We start from the raw sequence: 12,602 nt of genomic DNA on the forward strand, positions 1-12,602 counted from the left end.
AAGGTCTTTTCCAACCTGGTTAATTCTGTGATAATTCTGTTCAGTGATTTGACTTCTCAGCTGAGTCTCTTCTCAGTGACTGCACTTTCCGATGTTACCAGCATGTTTTTGCAGACAGTGTCTGCTTCTAGGAGTGATAATGTTGATGTTTAGAGTTACTTCCAACAACTGGGGTGCTCTTGCTTGTACTTGCCTCTATGGAACCCAAGGTCACTTCTAAATCTTGTATGCCATGGCCATAGAATTATAAAGATTGGGGGTATAGTAAGAGGTGACACCTTGAGGGAGAAGCAGACAACGCCGGTGACCCTAAATTGACCAACAAAGGATTTCATTACATGGACATGATTTTCAGCATAAGGTTGAGGGACCACAAGGGTCAAGCCTCTTTTCAACAGCCTGTGTCTGAGGAGGGACTCTGTCCATTCTGCCTTTGATCCTGACCTGTGTGTTCCTGAATCCAGTTCCAGAATCCAGTTCCTGAATCCAGTTCCTGTCTTCTGTTGAGTCCATTCTGGGACTTCCCCAGTGCCTGCCCCCAGCACCAGTGGTAATGGTGACATCATTGCCATCAGGGGGCTGAGTTCAGTATTGGTTTGTATCCATTTGTATCTATTTCATTTTATTGTTATTATGTTCAGAGCTGATTTGTTTTCTTTTCCAAGCCATAAGTCTCTCTCCCTTATTCTCTTTCCCTTCCCTTTGGGAAGGGAGAGTAGTATCACAGAGAGCATCTGTTACCCATCTGGAGGCCAGCCCAGCCCTAACCCTCGACAGTTAGTCATCCTCTCCCTCCCTCTTATTACACACTCCTTTATTGCCAGCATGCAGTGTGATTTTATCATTTAAATTAAAAAGAAAAAAAAATAGTAGGAGCCAAAGTTACATAAAAAGAAGCTGGAGCAACTAAACCCACTGTGAAATCAAACATGGTACCCAGGAACGATGAAATCAAAACCTGGCTGCTCTGAAACAGCCAGACAGGGTCAGGAGATGAGCCTGGGCTGCCAGTCATCAGTTAGCAACTTTGGAAAGCCATGAGAGGATACTGGGGAAAGACAGAGCAGGAACAAACTGTCACAAAGCTCTGTGGGAGAACGAAGCAAAGAACAGCACAGCTCCTCCTGACAGCTCACCACGGATGCAGCAGGAACCACTGTGAACAGTGCTGTTCTGTGGGTCCCAGGGAAGTGTTCACTGTGCTCTAAAATAAGCTCTAACTGAAATACTTCCATGGGGAAGGTGCTGGTAAAACACATTGATTCCTGTCCCTGCTTGGTGGAATGCTGATGACTCTGTGGTGTTACCACTAGCACCATGTTGTAAGAAGCTACCTTCCCATGTTCATTCCAGCAACCACACTGCTGCCCTGGTGATACAATTCCAGATCTGTGGTTCTTTTTAAAGCATAAATCATAGGTAGGTTGGAAAGGACCTTAAAGGTCATCTAGTCTCAATTCTCCTGCCAGGGTCATGGACACCTCCTGACACATCACACTCCTCTAGGACCCACCCAACCTGACCTTGAACACTTCCAGGGTTAGAGCCTCCACAGATTCTCTGGGCAACCTGTTCCACTGCCTCATCACCCTCATGGGGAAGAATTTATTTCTAATGTCTAATATAAATCTAGTTTCTTCCAGTTTGAAGCCATTATCCCTTGTTTTGTCACTATATACCTCCACAAAAAGCCTCTCTCCAGCTATCCTGTAGACCCCTTCAGGTACTGGAAGGCTGCTGTAATGTCTCCCTGGAACCATGTCTTTTCCAGAACAAACACCACCACCTCTCTCAGCCTGTCTTCACAGGGGAGGTGCTCCAGCCCTCTGATCATCTTTGTGGCACTCCTCTGGGCCTGCTCTAATAGTTCCATGCCCTTCTTGTGTTGGGGGCTCCAGAGCTGGACACAGCACTGCAGGCAGGGTCTCACCAGAGCAGAGGGGCAGACTCCCCTCCATCAACCTGCTGGCCACACTACCCTGGATGCAACCCAGGAGACAGCTTGTTTCTGTGCTGTGAGCACACTTTGTCAGCTCCTGTCCAGCTTTTCATCCACCAGCACCCTGAGCCCTTCTCCAAAGGGTTGCTCTCTATCCATCCTCTGCTCAGCCTGGATTTGTGCTCAGGTGCTGTCTGCCACACTGATGAACTCCTGGAGAGGGAGCTTCAGCCCTACCTCTCGTTTTACTCTTGGTTCTCCCTCTGCTCCACACAGCTCAGCATCTCAGCTTCTGTCTTGATCCCAGATGCCAGGCAGAGGGAGCTGAAGGGAAGCTGTTCCACTGTGCTGGGATCCAGCCAGCTGCTTGGGTCCAACAAGAGGCACAGCTTGCAGATCTGGGGGTAGGAAAACCTGTCTCTGTCTAAAGCCTCAAGCTTTTCAGCCAGGTCCCCAAAACACAACCATTTCTATGTTTAAATTCTACATTTTTTAGTGTGATCTGTCTCAGAATAACTAAACCTAATACACATTTGATTCTGTTGTCACAGCTGTCTTCCTGCTCTGAGCTTTGGGTTGTTTGAATCTGTCCTTGGAGAGTCAAGAACTGTTCTGAAGTCTTGGCCTTCTGGGGGCTTCTTTTCTGGTGATGATAAGATTAAGAAAGGAGCCAAGTCTGGACATTACAAATAGAGCAACTATTTGGTATATTTATTCTTGCAGATTGCCATGGGTAAAATTCAGCCTGTGACAGTATTCAGGCCACAAGCAGCTCTCCACTGCTCTGAGAGGGCAAAAGCAGAAGGAAGATAGGGCTGAAGTAATAGGTCACTTGAAAAAGAGATGAGAAAACTAAGAAGTGCTAAACCACAGTGAAAGACTTGCAGTTGCTACTCAGAGAACCCACAGAGACACAACTACATAAGAAGATCAGCAAACCAAACCTTGAAGAAAGAGGCTGCAATAGAAACTCCTAACAGTGAGCAAAAGGAAATGCCTGGACACTCTCCTGAACGAGTAATCAAGCTTCTTCCAGTCTAGAAATGAGAATTAGCCTTTATGGGGTCACAGCATGTTAGAATGGGATAGAAGTAGCATTATCAAATGGTCTTGTGGATCAAGAGTTAGTAAAACACTTTCACTTTTTCACAACACTGCCATACCACCAAAAGGTTAACATTACAAGGTTCTATCACAGCCTGTAGAGCAGAGCACCATTTCACTTCATCATCTTCAGGTCAGGCACACAGCATCCAACAGCCTGCCACTTACAGAGGGCACTAACTCATCTTTCTGAAGAGAGCAGGCTTCAAGACAAGGCGCTGCTGCTGCGGCAGTGTAAAGCTCTGCGGGCCCCACCACCATGCTCAAGGCAGCTGCGTGTCTGCGCCACACCACTTCAGGAGCTCCAGAAACAGCATGCGGACAGCTTGCCAGACTCATGCAGTTTGTTGGCTGCATCCAGCTAACTAAAACAGAAAATTAGTTTAAGAGGAGTTACTAGCCTGTCATATGCTGCTATCATGAAGTTGAGGAGGAGGCTGATGGATTGCTCTACACTGATTTGGTGAGTAGAAGGAAGGCGTTTGTTTAGCTGGTAGTAGATGGATGAAATGATTGTTTCTAGTCGAGACACGCTGATCTCTGTGTTATGATCCAAAGTGTTAAGGCCATTATCTCGGAAGGCTTCAATCATATTCCAGATATCAACAAGATGAACTAAAAATAAAGGAAAAAAAATTAACTTCTATTCTGTAATGCATGCAAGCTTATTTTATGGTACTGTTGCTGGTTACTATGTTAGCTTTCACTCTGGAATGAACAGTTACTTATTGGTACTCCTAGGGAGAGACAGTCTCTTGATAGTTATACTCATAGCTCGTGTCAGCTAGTTTAAAGCAACAGAGCAGTGCCCAGACATCTTGAGTGCCTTTTATTCCACCCTTTGACCTCTGGGTGCTCTGAGAGAACAACCTCCTAAAGGAGAAAAGTGATCTTCCATCATCATGCAGGGCATTCTGTTAGGTATCTCCATCTGAAAGAGACATCAGCCATATTCTACATCCACTACAATCTGGTTACAATAACTTTGAACATCCTCATGTTGACTAGTACTCGAGCACTGAGGGAGAAACTTGATGTTCCAGTTAAACTACAACTATTTCCAGTTGATCCAGCTGCCAAGGCAAGAGCACAACACCTTGTAAACACAGGTCCACAACTCCCAAGTGTTCCTCTAAATTATCCTGCCGTATCTTAGTGCATATCTAAATGTTAACAGTGTAGAGAAAAAGGTTTTCAAACCCACACTGAGTATCTGCAGAACCACATTAAACAGCACTTTTAAACATTCCAAAGCTTGGAAAGTAGGTATGAGAGTGGGAGAAGACATCTAAGGATCAAAGGAAATCCACCACTCCAAACTGAATGTGATCCAACAGTTACGAAGGACAGACTCACTTGCTAACTTCACACCTTTCATTATCTTAACTTACAAAACAAGGCTCTGAAGTAAGGGTGTGATCTTTAACATTTCATATAATCAGAGAGTGTTTTGGGTGGGAAAGGACCTTTAAAGCTCATCTAGACCAACTAACCCTGCAGTCAGCCAGGATATCTTCAACTATAGCAGGTCGATCAGAGCCCCATCTAATCACACCTGGAATGGTTCCAGAGATGAGGCATCTACCACCTCTCTGGACAAGCTGGGCCAGTGTCTCACAGTCCTCAGTGTAAAGAATTTCTTTCTTCTCTCTAGTCTGAATCTCCCCTTATTTACCTTAAAACCATCCCCCCTTGTCCTGTCACAGAAGGCCCTGCCAAAAGGAGCCTGATAGGTCCCTTTAAGTACTGAAAGGCCAACATCAGGCCTTCCCAGAGCCTTCTCCTCTCCAGGCTGAACAAGCCCGACTCTCTCAGCCTGTCCCCAGCCCTCAGATCTATTCTGTGGCCCTTCTTGCATAAAACTCATCTTATGGTTTCTCACCTGAAAACCACACAACGATAAAAGCCAGGCTGCCTCTTCACACCCAACATAAGCCCCTGCATCACCCTGTCTCTGGACAAAGATAATGAATGCACAATCATCTATACATACAGGTATCAGTCAGTTTGGCCCAAAGTGTGCAATGTAGTATCCTCAGCATTTCTTAATACCTCTCTATAGATTCAGAGAGGTTTTGATTCAAAAACAGGAATTACAGACCAGGACTTACACTTTTCCACAGGGACAAAAACTTTGGAAGCCATTCACCAAATACAAGGCACTGAGGGCTGTCAGAACAGCCCTGAGACACAAATGGCCCAGGGACAGCTGTGCTGAAGTAGTACATGTCCCCTAGAGGTTTCCTCAGCTGGTGAACTACCCTCTTCCACACCAGACACACACCAATTCCACTGCACTGGAATCTTCCTGCATTCACCAGTCTGTTCCACTTTTTGTCACATCCAGTTCAATGCTGGTAGCAGAATGCAGAGTAGGATTATCTATTCACCCTTGGATTGATCCTTGTTTTAATGACCACAGAGGAGAATGAGAAAACTTACACTAACTAGCATGGCATAAACATACAGAATTCTTTATGCTGTTACATTTCTTCTACACCACCGTGATCAGCTCCATCCACTTTTATGGTGGGGACTGCATCTGCACCACCAGACTCAACAGCTGGGCCTTGCTATGGGGTGGTTAGTGGAGCACCATGAAGGAACAGGAGCTCAAATAGCTCGAGATTGCTCACATCCAACACTCAAGGCAACTGAAAAACAGCAAGCTGGCCCAGATATTTTAAAGTTTCAAAACATTAAGGCACAAAACTGAAGATACTAAAGAGCACTGGACAAAGACTGCTGCCTCGCTTTAATTATTCTCTTTAATCTCTGGTTTAAGCAGCAACTACCACTGTCTGACAAAATGTTGCTCATTCTGGCTATACTCTGGCTATACTTCCAATTCACAGGGGTAGGACATGTGAAACAGTCATGCAGGAGGAATTTTGGAAGACAAAGAGCAGTTGTAACTTACGGTTACATCTTTTCTGTACAAAGCGCAGCTTGCAGGCTGTTCGATACGTTGAAAGTCTGATGACATCAAAATTCTGTGCTCCTATGAATAAAGAAGAGGTGCTGTTTTGCTTTCCTCTGCAACACTCTGAGAGCATGACTTCAAAAATGGTATCAGTGTTTCCTCACAGACATCACCTTATCCATGTCACTTATGTCAGCAATGTGCCCTTGTGGCCAAGAGGGCCAATGATAGCCTGGGATGCGTTAAGAGGAGTGTGTCCAGCAGCTCAGGGGAGGTTCTCCACCCCTCTACTCTGCCCTGGTGAGACCACACCTGGAATATTCTGTCCTTGTGTCCAATTTTGGGCTCTCCGGTTCGAGAGGGACAGGGATCTACTCAACAGAGTCCAACAGAGGCCTATGAGGATGATTAAGGGACTGGAGCACTGCCCTGTGAGGAGAGGCTGAGAGAGCTGGGGCTTTTTAGTCTGGAAAAGACTGAGAGGGGATTTAATAAATGTCTATAAATACCTGAGGGCTGGGTGTCAAGAAGGAGGGGACAGGCTCTGTTCAGTTGCACCCTGTGATAGGACAAGGGGTAAAGGATACAAATACAGCACAGGAGGTTCTACCTCAACATGAGGAGGAACTTTCTTCACTGTGAGGGTCACAGAGCACTGGAACAGGCTGCCCAGAGAGGGTGTAGAGTCTCCTCTGGAGACTTTCAAGACCCATCTGGATGTGATCCTGTGTGACCTGTGCTAGATTCTGTGGTCCTATTCTGGCAGGGGGGTTGGACTCAATAATCTTCAGAGGTCCCTTCCAACCCCTAACATCCTGTGACCTTTATCATAGAAACATGATGAAGAATTTCATTATCTCATGTCAAAGTGATTTTCAGCAGTACATTACAAATTGACCTAAGTTTGAGACTGACACGAGCTACTCTGGTGGCCAAGAAGACCAACAGCATCCTGGCTTGGATCAGCAATAGCATGGCCAGCAGGATAAGGTCAGGGTTTGCCTTCCCCTGTACTGGGCATGGATGAAGCCGCACCTCAAATACTGGGCTCAGTTTTGAGTCCCTCATTCCAAGAAGGACATTGAGGTGCTGGAGAGTGTCCAGAGAAGGACAGTGAAGATAGTGAAGGGTTTAGAACACAAGTCTTGTGAGGAGCAGCTGCAGGAACTGGGGTTATTGAGTCTGGAGAAAACGGGGCTATGGGGAGACCTTCTCACTCTCTACAGCTCCCTGCAAGGAGGTTGGAATGAGGTGAGGGTCAGTCTCTTCTCACAGGTAACAAGCAACACGACAAGAGGAAACAGCCTCAAATTGTGCCAGAGGATGTTTAAGTTGACATATGGAACAAGTTCTTCCCCAACAGGGTTGTCAAGGCCTGAAACAGGCTGCCCAGGGCAGTGACTGTCTCGATCCCATATAGATGTGGTGCTGAGGAGCATGGTTTAGTGATGACCTGGCAGTGCTGGATTAACAGTTGGACTCAAATGATCTCAAAGGTCTTTTCCAGCCTAAAAGATTCTATGATTATCTTCAAAAGAAGCAAGAACTAAGTGGTGAGTGAGCAAGGAACAGGATTGTGCTGATGCTGGAAGATGTAAGCAAAAAATAAGAGACAAAGAAAAGGGCTCACGTCAAAGTGATTTTCAGCAGTACATTACAAATTGACCTAAGTTTGAGACTGACACGAGCTACTCTGGTGGTCAAGAAGGCCAACAACATCCTAGCTTGGATCAGCAATAGTATGGCCAGCAGGATAAGGTCAGGGTTTGTCTTCCCCTGTACTGGGCATGGATGAAGCCGCACCTCAAATACTGGGCTCAGTTTTGGATCTATCTCCTACCACCACCTTCATTGCAGCTCCATCAGGAGCATGCTTTTGGTCTCCCAGATAGATCCAAATCAGGTAAGATTACACCTTCCAACACTGCCACATCATGGAAGATTTCTGTCACTGGTCAGTACCACACCTCCGAGCTCCAGCATTTGCTCTGAAGGTTACAAACTTGACCCATTGCAGGATACTGTGCTAACCCTCTACCAGGGTTAACAGGCCTGGGTACCTCCTACACCACTCAAATGAGATGGTAAATGATGTGGTGATGATAAATGACACTGGCTTAAATTCCAGTAGTGACCATTTTGATTTGGAAGCAGCCAACCACTTGTACACTCAGGAGAGTGCATAAATGTAGGATCTGCTGCAGCCTTTCACACCCCTCTCAAAAGCCACAGCCTAGATGAGTAGAGAACTGAGAAATATGGGTAACTGTGACTTAAGAGAATCCAGACTTCTAAGGTACTTCAAAGCAAAAACAACAAACCAAAGCCACATGCTCCTGAAGGTCTCCAGTTGCTGTATCAGTGTCTCACCACTGACAGTAAAAATTTTCTTCCTTCTGTCTAGTCAAAATCCCCCCTCTACCAGGTAGCTCAGAGTCCCATCCAACCTGACCTGGAATAGTTCTAGGAATGGGGAATCTATGTCTCTGGGCAAGTTGGGCCAGTGTCTCACCACCCTCAACGTGAAACATTCCTCCTTCTATCTAACCTAGATCTCCCTCTTTGAGTTTAAAACCATCACTCCTTGTCCTGTCACAACAGGCCTTGCTATAAAGTCTGTCCCCATATTATTTCTTGGCATCTTTCATTACTGAAAGGCTGCAAGAAGGTCTCCCTGGAGCCTTCTCTTCTCCAGGCTGAACAACCCCAACTCTCTCAACCTGTCCTCAGAGCAGAGAGGTTCCAGCCCTTGCATCATTGTTGCATCCCCCTCTGGACGCTCTCCAACCTATGTCTCTCCTGTGCTGAGGACCCCGGAGCTGGACACAGCGCTGCAGGTGGGGTCTGAATAAAGTAGAGCAGAGAGGTGGAATCACCTCACTTGACCTGCTGGCCACACTGCTTTGGATACAGCCCAGGATACAGCTGGCTTCTGGGCTGTGAACACACATTGCCAACTCACATCCAGATTTTCACCCAAGAGCAGCCCCAAGTCCTTCTTCAGAGGGCTGCTCTTCATCACTTCATTCTCCAGCCTGGACTGGTACCAGGGGCTGCCCTGACTCAGGTGCAGGACCTTGAACTTGACCTTGTTGAACCTCAGGAGGTTCTCATGGACCCACTTCTTGAACCTGCCTAGGTCTCTCTGGAAGGCATCCTGTCCCTCAGATGTGCAAGCTCCTCCACTCAACTTGGTGTACTTGTCTTGAAAGTAATGTCCAAGAATTATTTCTCTCCATCACTGGTGCAGAACATGACAAACCCAACACACACATCCTTAGGTGGCATGTCCAGTGTGGGTGAATGTCAAAGTCTGCTCTTGTCTCACCTGAGCACTTTGTACGTTGACCAAGAGCAAATGGTTACTGACAGTGTTGATTTTACAAACTGCTGGCTAAGCTGTCAGCTCATGGCTTGGACAGCAGCACTCTGTGCTGGGTTAGGAACTGGCTGGAGGGCCGAGCCCAGAGAGCGGTGGTGAATGGTGCCACATCCAGCTGGCAGCCAGGCACCAGTGGCGTCCCCCAGGGATCAGTGCTGGGCCCCATCCTCTTCAATATCTTCACTGATGATCTGGATGAGGGGGTTGAGTCAGTCATCAGCAAGTTTGCAGATGACACCAAGTTGGGAGCAGGTGTTGATCTGGGTGGAAGGGCTCTGCAGAGGGTCCTTGACAGGCTGGACAGATGGGCAGAGTCCAACAAGATGACATTCAACAAATCCAAGTGCCAGGTGCTGCACTTTGGTCACAACAACCCCATGCAGAGCTACAGGCTGGGGTCAGAGTGGCTGGAGAGCTGCCAAACAGAAAGGGACCTGGGGGTTCTGATTGACACCCGCCTAAACATGAGCCAGCAGTGTGCCCAGGTGGCCAAGAGGGCCAATGGCATCCTGGCATGCAACAAGAATAGTGTGGCCAGCAGGAGCAGGGAAGTCATTCTGCCCCTGTACTCAGCACTGGTTAAGCCACACCTTGAGTACTGTGTCCAGTTCTGGGCCCCTCAGTTTAAGAAGGACATTGAGACACTTGAACGTGTCCAGAGAAGGGCAATGAGGCTGGGGAGAGGCCTTGAGCACAGCCCTGTGAGGAGAGGCTGAGGGAGCTGGGATTGTTTAGCCTGGAGAAGAGGAGGCTCAGGGGAGACCTTACTGCTCTCTACAACTACCTGAAGGGTGGTTGTAGGCAGGAAGGGGTTGGTCTCTTCTCCCAAGCAACCAGTACCAGAACAAGAGGACACAGTCTCAAGCTGCGCCAGGGGAAGTTTAGGCTGGAGGTGAGGAGAAAGTTCTTCCCAGAGAGAGTTGTTAGCCATTGGAATGTGCTGCCCAGGGAGGTGGTGGAGTCACCATCCCTGGAGGTGTTCAAGAGGGGATTGGACGTGGCACTTGGTGCCATGGTTTAGTCATGAGGTCTGTGGTGACAGGTTGGACTCGATGATCCTCGAGGTCTTTTCCAACCTTAGTGATACTGGGTCTCACCAGAGCAGATTAGAGGGGGAGAATCACCTGCCTCACCCTGCTGGTCACACTTCTTTTGATGCACCCCAGGATATGGTTGGCCTTCTGGGCTAAAAGTACACATTGCCAGCTCATGTTGAGTTTATCATGAGCCTCCATCCCTGGAGGTGTTCAAGAGGGGATTGGACGTGGCACTTGGTGCCATGGTTTAGTCATGAGGTCTGTGGTGACAGGTTGGACTTGATGATCTTTGAGGTCTCTTCCAACCTCAGTGATTCTGTGATTCTGTGATACTCTGAGTATGAAGCTCACCTAGAAGGGAAAACATTTCTGTGTTCACTTTGTAGTGAAACAGTCCACCACAGCACAGGTGAAGCTTGGGGACCTTAAACTTCTCATACCAACATGCCAAAGTGCTTTAAAGAGAAAGGCAGCTCAGAAGGTCTACACACCAGCACTGTCACTGACAAACAGCAAGAACCACAGCTGCAAAAAAATAATAAAAGGACACCTTGTATAGAGAGAATCAGAAGAATTCTGAGTATTTTTAACAATTTGGCCCAAACCCAAAACTAGCAAGGCCATTTCTGTACTAACTGATCACAGGATCACAGGATGACTACACCACTTGAAAGTGATGAGGCAAATGTCATATTCTGATGCACTTAGTCAAAACATTTCTAGTGGAGAAGTCCTATCATCATTTTAAAAGGCTCCAATGAGATTTCATCCAGGATATCACAGAGTTCAGCCACCTTTGCTTACATAAAACTGAACAGAGGCTGAGAAGAGCACAACATGAGGTGCAGGGCAGGGAGACCACAGGAGTTAGCTTGTGCCATATGTAGGACAAGCCAAGAAAGGACATGACTATAAATTCAAGCTGGGAAAGTGGGGAGAAACACTCTCCAAGATCAGTCTCACATAGGAGGAAGCAGATATAGATTAGCCAGGAATTAAACTGTTCCTGAAATGGTAAGATGCTCATCACCACACTAAGAATGTCACTCTGGAATTCCCTCAAGAAAACAACACAAATACACTATTGTTTTAAGCCAGACCTTCATCAGCCCATAACTAGAATTATAGGATATCCTTGCCTAATCTAGAGTGTCAAAGAAGCACAGAATGCCTTGGGTGGGAAGGAACTTTTAAAGGTTATCTAGTCTAACCCTCCTGCAGTCAGAAGGAGCATCTGCAGCTATAGCAAGTAGCTTGGAGTCCCATCCAACCTGACCTGGAATAGTTCTAGGAATGGGGTATCTATGTCTCTGGGCAAGTTGGGCCAGTGTCTCACCACCCTCAACATGAAACATTCCTCCTTCTATCTAACCTAGATCTCCCTCTTTGAGTTTAAAACCATCACTCCTTGTCCTGTCACAACAGGCCCTGCTAAAAAGTCTGTCCCTGTCTTTCTTATAGGGCCCTTTTAAGTACAAAAACCAACCTCCCAAACCCCTCAAACTGTTTCTCTTCTGGGTCACACCAGACTTACAGTGCAGCTTTGTGGTTTGCTGGGTTTTTTTGAAGTTAAAAGGTGATCTCTCTTTTGTCATTATTTATTTTAATAGTTGCCCACACACTCTAGGGATTGCCATATACAGGGCACAAATTTTCCTTAAAATATGAGCTTCACAAATCTTAGAAATGAAGGGGCCTTTTAGGCACCCACCTCTTGTATTCTCCTCCTGACCAGAACCCAGGACACCTCAAGCTGCACCGGGGGAGGTTTAGGCTGGATGTTAGGAGGAGGTTCTACACAGAGAGAGTGACTGCCCATTGGAATGGGCTGCCCAGGGAGGTGGTGGAGTCACCATCATTGGAGGTGTTGAGGAGAAGACTTGATAGGGTGCTTGGTGCCATGGGTTAGTTGATTAGGTGGTGTTGGATGATAGGTTGGACACGATGATCTTGAAGGTCTCTTCCAACCTGGTTTATTCCATTCCATTCCATTCCATTCCATTCCATTCCATTCCATTCTATTTTTTTTCACTAGATGAGGCAATGGTCTTGTGGAAACAAGATGTAAATGATCTGGGAAAACTATCAAGAGTGAAGCTCTGACTAAAGACTAAGTGACATTACGTCATGCGATGTCTTACTTACTCATTTCCATGAACAGCTGTCTCTTCTCTGCCATTGTCCTCCTCCTCTTCCCACTCTCTTCAATCATTCTGA

General features: G+C 46.8%; 1 protein-coding gene across 10 annotated transcripts in view; it reads right to left on the reverse strand.

The window, feature by feature from the left end:
* The window catches only part of DTNB (dystrobrevin beta), a 194,156-nt gene that overhangs the window by 163,170 nt on the left and 18,384 nt on the right, over positions 1-12,602 (reverse strand). For all 10 annotated transcript variants that reach the window (XM_054179822.1, XM_054179821.1, XM_054179820.1 and 7 more), the window contains 3 exons: positions 12,531-12,598; positions 5,964-6,044; positions 3,445-3,658 (listed from right to left, as the gene is read on the reverse strand). In XM_054179822.1, the coding sequence (XP_054035797.1) occupies positions 3,445-3,658; positions 5,964-6,044; positions 12,531-12,597 (362 nt within the window). In that variant the 5' untranslated portion in view covers position 12,598. The remainder of the gene's footprint in view (positions 1-3,444; positions 3,659-5,963; positions 6,045-12,530; positions 12,599-12,602) is intronic.

This window comes from Dryobates pubescens, chromosome 3, assembly GCF_014839835.1.
Source record: "Dryobates pubescens isolate bDryPub1 chromosome 3, bDryPub1.pri, whole genome shotgun sequence".
Taxonomy (NCBI): Eukaryota; Metazoa; Chordata; class Aves; order Piciformes; family Picidae; genus Dryobates; species Dryobates pubescens.